Genomic DNA, 13,709 nt, shown 5'->3' on the forward strand with positions numbered 1-13,709 from the left:
AGGATTCACTATCAATCATGTATTCAATGCACATTGGGTTCATGTTTTAATTTAGTGTTTCATGTTTAAGCACAAGTTAGGCCCAGCAGTCTCAGAGAGGAGACTTCTCTCTCTGTGTCAGGGAGACAGGAAGTGCAGGTTGAGAGCTCTCTTTAGTTTGAACAATGATAAAGTTAGGGAGATGTGAGTGAGCTAAAGTTAGCCTAGCAAGGTGTATCCTTTCAGTGAGCGGAGGAATTTCTCTTTCAGACAAAGCTGAGATTGAAAATGATAGATATTAAACTATAAAAACTCACTTGTGCATTACTAGGTTCCAAGGTAATATGATCAATAACACAGAAATGATAAAGAAGTCTTCCACTTCACTAATTAGGCCATTCTAGGGCGCCTAGGTAGCTCACCTGGTAGAGTGTGCGCCCATATAAAGAGGCTTAGTCCTTGACACAGTGGCTGCGGGTTCAATTCTGACCTGCAGCCCTTTGCTGCATGTCATTTCTTCTGTACTGAGGCCGCTGTGGGGCTCACGCAGTCAGCAAGTAAATAACTTTTAATTTAATAGATAGACCCTAGTAGTTTAATTAACTAGTAAAGTAAAAAGTGAAATGGCAACCAGGAAAACCCACCACAGTAGTTAATATAAAGTCGCTTGTCTTTATGTTATATTGAAACATTTGCATAAATAAAATTTCCCACAAAAAGAATAATTAGCTGTGATGATCTGTCAGGATGCATTTATCTCAGAATTGAAGACATGTGACATGCTGCGCAATAACATTTTTATTTTCTGCACTGAATTAAAAAAAAAAAAAAAAAAAGAGTTAAAAAAGCACTCACTTTGTACACTCAGTTTCTGTAGATAGGGGACATATTGTTGACACTGCCTAATGTATTTCAACATTAGAAATTCATCAAAACATTCCAGATGAAAGAAATGTAAAAACAGATTTCCTCATACCACAAAACTGTTAAAAATACACACAAAAAAATATGGGGATTATGTTTGGATTTAATACTGTGCAAAACTCATCTATAATATTGAAATGGCATTCAGTGGCAGAGGAGGAATGATGGGAAATTAATTGATATTCCACAGTCTTAGTGTCCACATTCACATCAAACAGGCCAAGAAAAAACTTAAAAGGAAGTTTAGGATTGCAATTTCATATCTACAAAATCTGCATTTTAACAACCTAGCTATGTACACTGTACAGAGATTTAAACACATACATCTGTTACAAAGAGAGAAGGAGCTGCCTGCCCGAGTGGATCAGGCAGGTTAGAGTCTGATACAGAGAGGATCTGAAGCAGGCGGCTGGGCTGTTGGTCCTGGAGGCCAGATGGAAACTAAGTCCTCAGTGACCTGGATAAGGGTTGGACTTCTGTCTGTAGACATGGAAAAGATGCTACAACGTGACAGAAAACACTGGAATGCAGTGCTGGAAAGGAAAGGAGTATTGATAGCTGTTGCTGTGCTGTGGCAGACAAAATGACTGATGCTAGAGTGGCTGTGGTTGCTAAAACACATTTTTTGGATTTCTTTAATAATACTACTTAACTGTTGTTATCTGAAGATACATTTAGTTATGATCACATATTATTATTATTTTATCCAATTGTAGATGAGGTATTCAGATTATTTACTTAAAGTGCTCATATTATGCTTATTTTCAGGCTCATAGCTGTATTTAGAGGTTGTACCAGAATAGGTTTACATGGTTTAATTTAAAAAAAAGTCAGCTGTCAGTTAGCTGCAGCTCCTCTTTTCACCCTGTGTGTTGAGCTCTCTGTTTTAGCTACCAAGTGAGGCATCTCACTTCTGTTCCATCTTTGTCGGGAGTGGCACATGCACAGTACCTAGGTAAGGACAATTTGCCAGTCAGAAGCAGAGTAGGGCGGGCCCTGACAAGCAAGCTAGCTTGGTTTGAGGGCGTGCCAAGCTAGCAGCTCGGCGAGCATTACAACATGTGTTACAAAGTGACACACGTTTGTCACGGAAGTAAAGGCTGGACGACAATAGAGCTGTTTGGAGCAGTTTGTGAACAGTGTTTTCTGTGGGAGATGGAAAGTCCCTTTGGGGTGGACTTTGAGTTTTTTCACTTTGTAAACGCACATAAATGCACAAATAAGGTATATAACACAATAAAGGAAAGGGAAGAAGCCAAAAAGCATAATATGAGCACTTAAAGTAAAAACATGACTATATAAAAATGCTCCAGTAGTTGGTTGGCATCAGCTGCTTCATTCACGCTTCACATTCCTTAGATGCGTGGCTAACAGTTGACTAGTAACATAAAACCATGTTCATACAGGTGCACAGTGTGGCCATTAGAAGCTCTTTCTCTGCAGATAGCCTCATGCCAACACTGCTGCTGCTGCAATTCCCTCCACCACGCCAATCTCCTCCTCTTGTGCTGAGGCTTTTTTTACGGTGTATTCCACCAACATTCTGTGTTGTTGGTTATTAAGGGGCAGATTCTGGGAGAGCTCCTCCAAAGAGCAGAGCCTTTCCTGACAAATCTGTTGTAATCATCATCACTGTAATCATTTGCTATTAATGGTCAATATACATTGTGTGTGTGTGTGTGTGTGTGTGTGTGTGTGTGTGTGTTTATATACATAACATGTGAAGGTACTTTCCATCAGAATCTGATAACATTTGGTAATGAAATAAGACAATAAGTTAATCTTCATATTAAACCTTAAGTCCTGATCACCTTAAAACAGTTTCTGGGCAATATTATAGTTAAATATTTATCCCAGGATTAAAGACTAAATATAAGTATTGTGTCGTATTTGCAGATAAGATAATCCGTTTCTGATCTTAAAATACCATTCCTTAAAATGCATTAGCATCTCTAGTAGTTTTCGCAAAGTAAAGCTGGTAGGTCAATGACACATTGAACATTCTGGGCTATGGGAAACGATGGCTGAAATGTTGTGCCTTGATTTGTTTGGGAAAGAAGCAAGCACATTCCACATCAAACAAATAAATGGCTTCTGTAAATGTGGCCAGAACATTGTTTCAAACGTATTCATCAGTAAGGTCATACTATTTTACAAAGTCTGTACAAGCTTGGAGCACTACAAAGTTACAAATCCAAGGAGGAAAAATGAACATGGGGATTTGTGTAATTTATTTTAGAAAGAAGTGGTCCGATGGACTTCTGTGAAGGAGCAGGGAACCAAACAACCCTTTCACTTACATGATTGTCTCTTTCCTTTTTTTAAATTTTCTCTACCGCATCTGTAAATCTCTTTTGGATTATTCTTTCTCACTCACATTCTCTACCCCATTCTTTTCACATTACAAATGACTCCCTATTGGAACAGGAAGGACACTTCAGATTGTTGTATACAGCGGGGTCAGGACTGACAACACACTGAGTTTGTTCATGGTAAAACTCAACACTCCCATATCTGGATAGAGTTTCATGGTAGGATAGTACTTAGACAGGTGAAATTTGTTTAAGGTCATTGTTAAAGTCTGTGGTTGTAGTTGCATGTCCTTCCATCTGCTCCAATGTTATGCTCCTTCTGGTCCATTATACATCCCATAGCATCCCTGTGCTGGTCAATCAATCACACCTCAGTCTGTTGCTGAGAGTCAGTGATGATGGTCACCCCTCGACGAAGCTCATCCATACTGTCAAAGTCGCTGCCATGTTCAGAGTCATCCAGCCCACAGGGGGCCGACACGTCTGAGGCAGATGATGCACCAACAGACAGTCGCATATTTAGCGACACAGAGTCATCAGTGTCCCCGTTTCCTGGGGTTACCCCACTCATTGAAGTGCTGAAGTCCCCGTGGGGTGCCTCCCCGAGGGGCAGCTGGTGGGGAGGCAGGTATTGGCTGGGGTGGAAGTGTGGCCTGGCATGCTGACGCCCGGTGCTGCCTGAGCTCAGGGTGCTCTCCGTGGAGACTGGTGGGTTGGTATGCAGTGGTGTGTAGGTCTCAGGATAGTCCTCGGCTGTGGGCAGCAGAGGTGGCAGCTGGTCTTGACTCAAAAACTCTTCGTGGGGAGGGGGGTAGTCGCTGTCAATGTCATAGCCCCCCAGGTAGTAGTCTGACTCCAGTTCACGGGTGCTTCCTCCACGGCGGGGGGCTGAGCCTGCTACGTTGCTGCTAGGACCTGCCTCATAGCCCGGCACTTCTTCGATGTCTGACAACCTGGTGCTGGGCATCCAGTCTGATGTGTCCCAGTGATATGCTGGACAGTAGATGGGGAGATGGTTAAAAACAATCTGGACTGTGAAACAAGATAACAACAAACTAGTCTCCACAAAGTAGAGCTGTGCAGCAGACATCCCTTAGTATGCACCAGGCACGTTAGTCTCAGCAACTTCAACAATACACAGAGGTGTTGAAGGTCAGGTACATGCCAAGGCACAACCTGTACAGAAAACATGTTAGGTCTTTATGGGTATGTGACATGCACAACAGGAGCCTTTGAGGGTCGGGGTCACAGGTGTCACAGCATGCTGAGCTTCATGAAGACTTGGAGCACCCAAGCCATGTTAACGGGCTCAAAAAACACAGCAACATTGGATTCTGGATGTTAGGGGGATACATCAAATATCTGGTACATTTTCCTATTGGTCAATGTAGCAAAGTGATTAATAAAATATATATCATCATTGTGTTGTTGGCTCCAATACACCCTGTTACCACTTAAGTACTCCATGCAAATACTTAAACATTCTGTATGAATACAAAGATTAAGCCTATAATTAATCAGCCTAGTACTTGTGTCACATTTCAGCAACCACAGCAAGACTATCCTCGGCAGAAAACTTCTTCCTTCTAATGTCAAAATATGTCTACATTTTCCTGAGAAGTGATCTATTGTGGTCTTGCAGATAATGACTGTTCACTCTCAAAAGCAAAAGCAGAAGTAGTGTGATAATGTTATTGTGTCAAAAAACCTCAGAGCTAGGCTTTATGGCTTGTTGGGCATGTCATTCTGCAGCTATGCTCTGCGATTCTCTGCAGTTCCCGGCTGCATCCTGCTGCGTCCGCCGCATCCGACATGACATGAACTTCCACGATGACCTTCGAAGTCACTGTTCCATTATCTTTAATGTGACTATTATCACCACTGTTCATCACACCCCCAACCGGCCCGTCAGACACCATGTGGAGGATATTCATTAATTAAAACTTTATACTTGAGAGATCATTGAGGGGTGACCCGATATTTGTGTTGCCGTTGTCTAACTCCGTTCCCTTTGGGAAATAACAACAAACTAGGGCTGCTCGATTATGTAAAAATATATAATCATGATTATTTCGGTCAATATTGAAATCACAATAATTTAACACGATAACTCGTTAACTTCTGGAAAGATGTTGCAATAATTGAACTTAAAAAAAGTTAAATAAATCAACAGTATAAAAAACATACAACTGTGAAATTTGCCTTAATACTTTTCCTATTTAAACTTAATTTTTTCATTCAGAACACAAAAGAAAATAAGAGTTTACTTGCAAAACGTAATGAGCTAAATAATTGTCAATAATTTTGTTTTTGTTATCACTGGGAGCAAAAATCATAATCAGGATTACATTTCGATTAATTGCACAGCCCTACAACAAACTTCAAGCTAGCAAGCTACACGCTAAAAATGTAAAACTTTAAAGAAATTTGGATCGTGCAACAAGTCAGGCCTGCTTGGTTCTTTCGTGGAATGATTGTAAAGATTTACAAATAATATGTTTACAGCATTTCCTCTCTAACTGGGACGTTTTGGGAACGATTGGTGGGATCGCTGTGGACGAAGTACACACGGAGATACACTGGTAAGCGTTAATGAGGTTTAACCATGTATCCAGCTAATTTAAATGGCTCACGTTACTGTATTTTGTGAACAGTTTACTTCATTTAATATTGTATGTGGCATTTTCTTTTGCAGGGTGCAAATGTTCCATTAAAAGAAGTTTCTTCCCGAGACTTTTTGCAGAGCCACGTCACTAGAAATGCAAACAACCCAGAGCATTTTTTTTCTCCTATCCTGGAATGTATGTGTGGAGGGACCAGACCTTACTCTGCAGCGCTGTGGAGATAGGTCTGGCAATGTGAGACTAAAGTTGATGAAGACTGACCCAATGCAGCTAAAGAAGTGACAGACAATGGGAAGCATTTATTGTATCCTCCAAATTTAAGCAAAACCAGGCTGCATTTCTTGACCACATTTAGCAGAGCCTTTGGATTGAGAGAGACTTGTTAACCCATTAGAAACTAAAGGGGTGGGGACATGGGACCCCATTTAGTTATGCTAAGGGGTTAGCATTGAGCACTGGAGCCAACAATCAACTGACATAGCATGAATGAAGATTCTCATCACAAAGGTTTGTCTGACCAAAAGGACAATCTACCAAAAACAGAAATAATGCAACTTAAGGAAAAGTTCATTTAAGAGCAAATTGTAAGTGAATCAATGACAAATCAAACAAAAAGACTTTCATGCATCAAAGCAGAACACAAACCATGGGAAGGTTGTGAAGGCTGTGAAAACGTCATCACGCACCAACTGTTACAGTAAAATCACTGGGCTGGAGATACAACTCCAAACAAAGTGGTGGGATGCGGTGAGGTGATAGTGGCAGGCAAAAAGTAATTGAGGAGAGGGGTACTGCTAATTCAGCACAGCACAACGAGTGGCAAACAAGCATTGGGAAGGGTCAGAAATCACATCAAATCACGCACACAAAAGTCTGACTCGGAAAGGGGAGGAGCAGAAGAGTTTACCAATGACAAAGTACGTCAATATGAAGTGCAGCTGGGTATACACAGATGTAGGAAGATACAGGGAGTAGACAAAACAATTTCAGTCAGGATGAACTAGCTAAGAAACGAAAAGTGTCAATTTGAGATTTGATTTTCACGGAGGTTGGAGGTTAGATGTTGGCTTCTGGTTCAGGGGCTCGGAGTAGCACCCTGTAGGTGCAGCTCATTTCCTATTAAAAGGTGCTGTATACAACATCCAAGCTTCTCTGTTATGCATAAGAAATAAGAGATGCACCAATTACAATTTTCTAGGCCGATTCCATTTTCATTGAGTTTGACCTGCCGATAGAGATTTTAGCCGATTCTGATTTCATTTTTTCTAACCACTTTACAGCACACACAAATATTTATTTTCTATCTTTTCTTTAATAGAAGGGTTAGGTTAGGGGGTGTTGAACGTCAAAAAGTAGTGTTACCTGAAAACAGCGTGTAGTTTATTTTTAGCATCTCACATTACACTTTCAATAACTATGACCACTACTACGGTCAGAAACATTGGGCCAAAATATGAACAATAACGTCGCTGTCAACGGGCTTATCTGCTAATGTTAGCTACCCACCGTTACCTTGAAACCATCCAGCAAATAGACGGTACTGTATGGTGCCGTTACCTGAAATCGGTGATTTAACGTTACCACTCATTTTACACACAATTTAACAACTAAACAAAACGCTAAGTGAACGTGCTACGTTTTTCATTAGAGCCAGACCGATATATCGGCGGGCCGATATTAGGAATTTTCTAAACTATCGGTATCAACATTTATAATGGCCGATAAATGAATATTTAAAAAATAAAATAAAACGGACGAAACACCCTTCAACCATGTTATGAGTGTTGGCGTTGCATAGTTTGTCCACCAGAGGGCACTCTACAACGTATCTGTTTTTTGACTTTTTCTTGTTGTTATTGTTTTTGTTCAAAGGACTTTAAGTTAAGTTAAGTTTATTTTTAAACTGCATTATCATATTATTTTAGTGAGGACTCATAAATAACTACAAATAACTAATGTGAGGGAAATCGGTTTATGTTATATATATATATATATATATATATATATATATATATATATATATATCGGCCGATATATTGTAATATCGGATTTCTAAACCAAATATTTGTATCGTTATCGGCCTTAAAAATCCTCGGTCGGGCTCTAAATCGGTAAAATCAACATAGAGGAAACACTGTATGTATTTACAGTATTTGACCGGCATAAAACTGCCATATGTCAGACTGACCGGCTGGTTGCAGGTCATGGCCGATCAAGTGAAAATCAGCCAATTCCGGTCACCAGCCAGTGAATCGGGGCATCTCTAATCTAAATGCATCGTATTTAGATTAGGTCTAGCAAATGATTTTCCTTCCTCGTAAACCTAACCCTAACCCTATTTGCAAAAGTTTGCAAAGATTTTTTGAAATATTGAAACCTGCATTGCTTACATCCACGTTTGCCTGCTACAGGTGTTCTTCTTCTCTGCCTTTTGCTGGTGCAACTATATTTCTCACAGTATCGCTCACAAAAACCTGGTCAAGCCTGCAATTGGCTCACAAAATTAGTGCTGATTGGTGAACTAATGTTGCTAACTAGCTAGCCAGAAGACCACAAGACCGTTTGCGGTATCACTTGACAATAAGGCTACCTTATAAAGGGTTTAAGAATGGTTTAAATTTGTGTATTAATTAGGTTGTGAACCCTTTATAAATCATTAATAAGATGTTATAACTCATCAGATTAAAAAGGGCAAGAGTCCCCTTTGGCTTGCCAAATAGTGAGCCCACATTTATCTGTACTGCTAAGCTTCAGATTGGTTACTTAGCTTACTTGGTATAAAACAAAAAACAAAAACCACACTATTTGAATACAGACTACAGTTCAAAGTAATCCAGAAAAACTAAATGAGCTCCAGAGAGGCTCAATCATCTGAGCTGTAGGAGCAATGGCCAAGCGTAGCGTTGCTCCCAATGGCAAAGTACATTTTGGTCCTGCACTAGTGAAGCTATTTTCATTGGCTGATTGTTACTTTGTCTACTCACTGAAGATAGATAGATAGATAGATAGATAGATAGATAGATAGATAGATAGATAGATAGATGAATGGGTAGGGGTGGGTTGGGGTAAAAGAAGGGGCTCTGGTAGTCACCTCTGTTGTAGGTTTGACCATGGTCCATAACTGACACTGTCAGATGAAAGAACAACATTTAACATTGGATCATGAGTTTGTCTGCTGCTCTAAATGTAATTTTACAGGATAGAAGATGATTTAGGTCAGAGGTGCTGGGGCAATTAATGTGTCTCTAAAGTGTTTTTTGTAATGTTACTAATGAAAAGTTCTTGATATATAAGTTGGGTTTTCTGAAAAATGAAATCCTGATCCTGGTCCTGATTTTATTATAGTTCACAGGTATCTGTTGATGAGTTGTAACTCAGAAGTAAAAGTGTTAACAACTACCATTCAACAACTACAACTCTCATGATCTCATGGAAGCTATAGTTGTTGTAGATTAAGTGTGTGGGTGTGTAGAACTCCAGTTCTTTCTGTTATTCTCCTCTGGATTTTGTCCTTTTCTCTCTTGTCTGTATGTGTATGAAGTCAATTCATAAAATAAGTTTTACTTTCCAGTACAGTGGTAGATGATGAATTAACAAACATAATTGACATGTTAAAACTTTTCACAAAGAAAGAGTCCGGGGGGACTTCCTTTGACACACTGACCTCCTCTCTCTTTCAATCTGTGTGCATTCATTTCCCAGAAATGCTTGTTACTAACTTAGCTCTGGGGAGCTTATTCCATGCAACGCCCCGCTATGCCCTGAACTGCTACAACTATTATTTCTAGTCACAGTTCCACTATCTTTATTGTTACTATAACTGCCATTGTTCATCATTCCAACTGCTATAATTATTATGACTCCTATTTCTCTATATCTGTATATCTATATCAGTGTCTGTGTCCACACCGGCAGCGACAGATGCCGCCCACAAAGAGCCTGGGTCTGTAATAGGTTTCTGCCTAAAGGAAGTGTTTCCTCACCACTGTTGCACCAAATGCTTGCTCGTGGGAAATTGTTGGGTCTTTGTAATTTATAGAGTGTGGTCTAGACGTACTCTATGAGTAAAGTGTCTTGAGATAACTCTTGTTATGATTGATACTATAAATAAAATTGAATTGAGTCCAAGCAAATACTGAGGGAGTGGAGGAAAAGGGAGGAAGTCATCAGTGAAATCACCTACTGAGGTGATCAGTTGGAATCAAAACCTGAGGATTGTTGTCTCTCTATGGAAGAGTATACTGAGAGCTAACCTGGGAGTGGCTTGGACTGATTAACTGCTGACTGTGATAATGTGTGAGAAAGGAGAAAATAAATCATGTGTAAACATATTGGAAGCTAATCTATGTACAGATCCCAGGAGGGTTTCCTGAAAGATACAGCACGTAACACACAGTGAGTGGAGTTAGCTTGGCTATGTAACTGAAGACAGCTCCTGGGATGAGCAGACTGAGAGAGGAGAACAGAGAGAGGAGAGACATATGGGGGATGAGACATGGTACCTTCACTTTCGATTGTGTCGACTGCATCATTGACCAGTCGAATGACCGTCACTATGGAGGCTTGTGGAGGGAAAAAAAGGAGGAGACAAGTTTTGAAATCAACCAGTCATCCAAAGTGAGAAAAGCCTGGGGGGGCGGGGTGGGGGCAGTCCTGGCTCAAGACCCTCAAGACTTCTGTCTGATTTCTGTTTGGAAATTCTTTAAAAAATTTTTTTTTTTTAAATCAGCAAAGGAAACGCTGCCAAACAAAGAAAATTAACATTACAAATGCAAAGCCAAAACAATATGAACGCAAAAAAAAATGTAACACTCAACTTTACTGCTTTTTTAAGACACCAGTCAGACTTTAACAAACACAGGCAATGGAAAAAAAATAAAAAAAAAAATAAATAAAAAAATTATTGCCCATATCATAGTATTACTATGGCTGAGGCAAAGCTGAGTATAAATATATATATATATATATATATATATATATATATATATATATATATATATATATATATATATATATATATACACATACATATCACATATGTGAATTCAGATGTAATGAATTGATGATCAGGGGCAAAAAATTCCTTCTGAAAATGAAAACAATTAATCTCATGGATTGCAAATAAAAACTAGTGAGAACAGGATGATGCAATAAAACACTAAACCAAAGACACTAAACCAAAAACACACTCCAGCACAACAGCACGCTGCGAAGCAGTCACAACCCCTTAGCTTCTTCAACAATGCTTACAGTGTGGAGAAATAATTATCATGTACAGTTGTGAAGAAACATTCATCGTGAGTTATTCTGCAGCAATAATAGCAAATGAAAACATGCACAATACGGGACTAAACACGCTTCGACAACTTATTGTTGATTTCGCTAATCTCCAAGCCCTACCAGTTGTGGCATGAACAATAAAAACAATTCTTATGATTTTTAAAATAGTTTACTTCATAATTGACGGTGTAGGAGAGAGTTAAGTGTATAAACCACAACAAAGGTCCTTGGCTACAATCGCTCCTAACACTTTATTTGACCCGAGGAATGACCATGGGCTCATTACAATCAGAAGTTTATGTCCTAATGAATATGAATTTGCTCAGCAAAATGCAATCTGTGTGCATATTTTGTCTGCTAAGGGAAGATTTGTCCTGATGACGATACTAGAGGAGATATTTTTATCACAGGGTTTAACTGTTGCAGAATGTCAGAAAACAATGCAGGAATTTAAATCGGAATCCAAATACTTTTTGGATTAATATTGATAAGTAACACCCAGTATAACAAGATAAACAAGCAAACAAAGCATTTATGAAGAAGTGAAAGGCTAAGGAACTGGGCTATTCTGTCTTACCATTATCATCACAGGAGTCAGACTGGAAGGAGCTCAGTGACTGGACCTCTGAGTTACTGCCTTTGTTGCTTCCTGAGAAACACGTCACTTCTTCGGCCATGTCAACCATCTTACCTGCTGGGACAGTTTACTTTATACACGATGACTTTTAAACTTTTATGTCATGGGAAACTGTATTTATGCATGCACGGTATTCTGCCTTTAATGGATAGGACAGCTAGATGAGAAAGGGAACAGATAGGGGGGAAGACATGCAAGAAACTGTCACAGGTAAGATCTGAAGCCTGGACCTTCTGCGTCGAGGAATAAACCTCTACGTACACCTGCTCTACCAACCAGGGCTGGACTGGCCATCTGGCATACCGGGCAGGTTTGGCCGGGCCGGCCCATAAAGAACTTACAGCGGCCCATTGGTTAATTTTCTTTATTGGCACTGGCCTGACACAATCAAATCCAGGAACCCCTTCCCCACTCCGGGCCACAAATGTACGAATCCCACTATGGCCACGCCTCCCGGCCCTGAGACACGAGCTGTAATAGTTATGCTGGAAGTTTAGCATCCACGTTAAAATGGACAAACGACCACCAAAGTGCAAGGGAGGTGCAGAGAAATTACATGAGAAAAAGATTAAGAATCTACAGGCGGATTCCTCAAAATGTGCCAAAATTTGATTTTAGCTACTACAGCCCCAAAGACGTTTGGGGCTGTATGTAATGCTGCTTCAACATCAGCATTACCTGAAGCCGAGGAGGAGGAGAGGTGGCTGGCTATACAGAGAAGCAGAAACAGCATGAGGCGAGTGACCATGACAGGGCCATGGGAGCGACCTAACTGTTTAAGCTTACATTGAAAATGCTAGCGGTTAGCCTGTTGGGTAGCTGAAAAGTCTGTGTGATCTATAAAATCAGTGTTGATACAAGCATCAGTGTTCCTTGAATGGCTTAATTAGCTTCTCTTGGTGCTCTTTTCCAGGGCATATACTACTCTCAGCTTTATTGTTGCTTTTGGGTTATAGTTATGGTTATAGTATTTAGCAGACACTTGTGTCCAAAGTGACAAAATCTGAATCTTACAATAGTTAAAATTAACAATAAACTGTTTTTAAAGTTGCTAAGCCAATATTAAGCAAAATAGTAATAATAACAATAATGGCAATACAATATAAAACATCAATAATAAAAAAATTATAAAAATACCATAAATATACAAATCATAATTCTAAGAATTAATTAATTATTTAAGTGTAAGCTCAACAGCTAAGTCTTGAGACCCCTCTTGAAGGATCCAAAACGATCACATGAACGCTGAACACTAGGCAACTCGTATCATAGAATGCACGCATATTTTAAGAGGACTGTCTGCAGGGAATTTGTCTGACCAATCACGGTGGGTGTGGGCCGCCTGGGCCAAAAATGCCAGGGCCGATTTTTTGTCCCAGTCCAGCCCTGCTACCAACTGAGCTAACCCAACCACATGCTTGGTATTCTATAATAGTGCTGGGAGGGTTGTATCTTAGCTTATCTCAGTCCATATCAGATTCTGACCTGTAGAGCATCAAATATATTAGGTATGCTAATTGATTTACTTACATCATATTGACGCCCTAATATGAAATTATCTGAAGACTATCAAAGTAAAATGTCAGTGATTGTCATTTTGTATGCATCTTTGGCAAAAGAACTCTTTTAGGGAATAGTTTAGTTCTGTCTTATAACATTGAGTGAGCTCTGGGCAGCTCTGTCATTTACTTCAATATAAATCAGATTGAACTCGCTAACAGCAGATATCCGATGGTAAAAGACTTCCATGCTCAAAATATTAACATTTTAACCTATGTCAAAAAGTATTTAAAAAATAACAGTTTCATTTAACAGGAAACGTATTACTCTTTGTAAAACTGAAATAGATCCAAGCAGCACCTTTAGATGACACTGTCCATGGCTTGACAACTGCATCAGGCTACACAGTGGTATCCTGGCATTTAATGAACAAAGCTGGTGGCCAGCTTTGCT

The 13,709-nt window shown here is 39.7% G+C and overlaps 1 protein-coding gene across 8 annotated transcripts in view; it reads right to left on the reverse strand.

Annotated features, from left to right (window-relative positions):
- Window positions 1-2,811: 2,811 nt before the first annotated feature.
- fat3a (FAT atypical cadherin 3a) overlaps window positions 2,812-13,709 on the reverse strand; it is a 228,673-nt gene continuing 217,775 nt past the window's right edge. For 2 of the 8 annotated variants that reach the window (XM_039791097.1, XM_039791077.1), the window contains 4 exons: window positions 11,697-11,813; window positions 10,342-10,401; window positions 8,931-8,966; window positions 2,812-4,208 (listed from right to left, as the gene is read on the reverse strand). In XM_039791097.1, the coding sequence (XP_039647031.1) occupies window positions 3,580-4,208; window positions 8,931-8,966; window positions 10,342-10,401; window positions 11,697-11,813 (842 nt within the window). In that variant the 3' untranslated portion in view covers window positions 2,812-3,579. The remainder of the gene's footprint in view (window positions 4,209-8,930; window positions 8,967-10,341; window positions 10,402-11,696; window positions 11,814-13,709) is intronic. The other 6 variants (XM_039791128.1, XM_039791114.1, XM_039791121.1 and 3 more) reach the window with 4 other exon arrangements.

Source organism: Perca fluviatilis, chromosome 2, assembly GCF_010015445.1.
Source record: "Perca fluviatilis chromosome 2, GENO_Pfluv_1.0, whole genome shotgun sequence".
Taxonomy (NCBI): domain Eukaryota; kingdom Metazoa; phylum Chordata; class Actinopteri; order Perciformes; family Percidae; genus Perca; species Perca fluviatilis.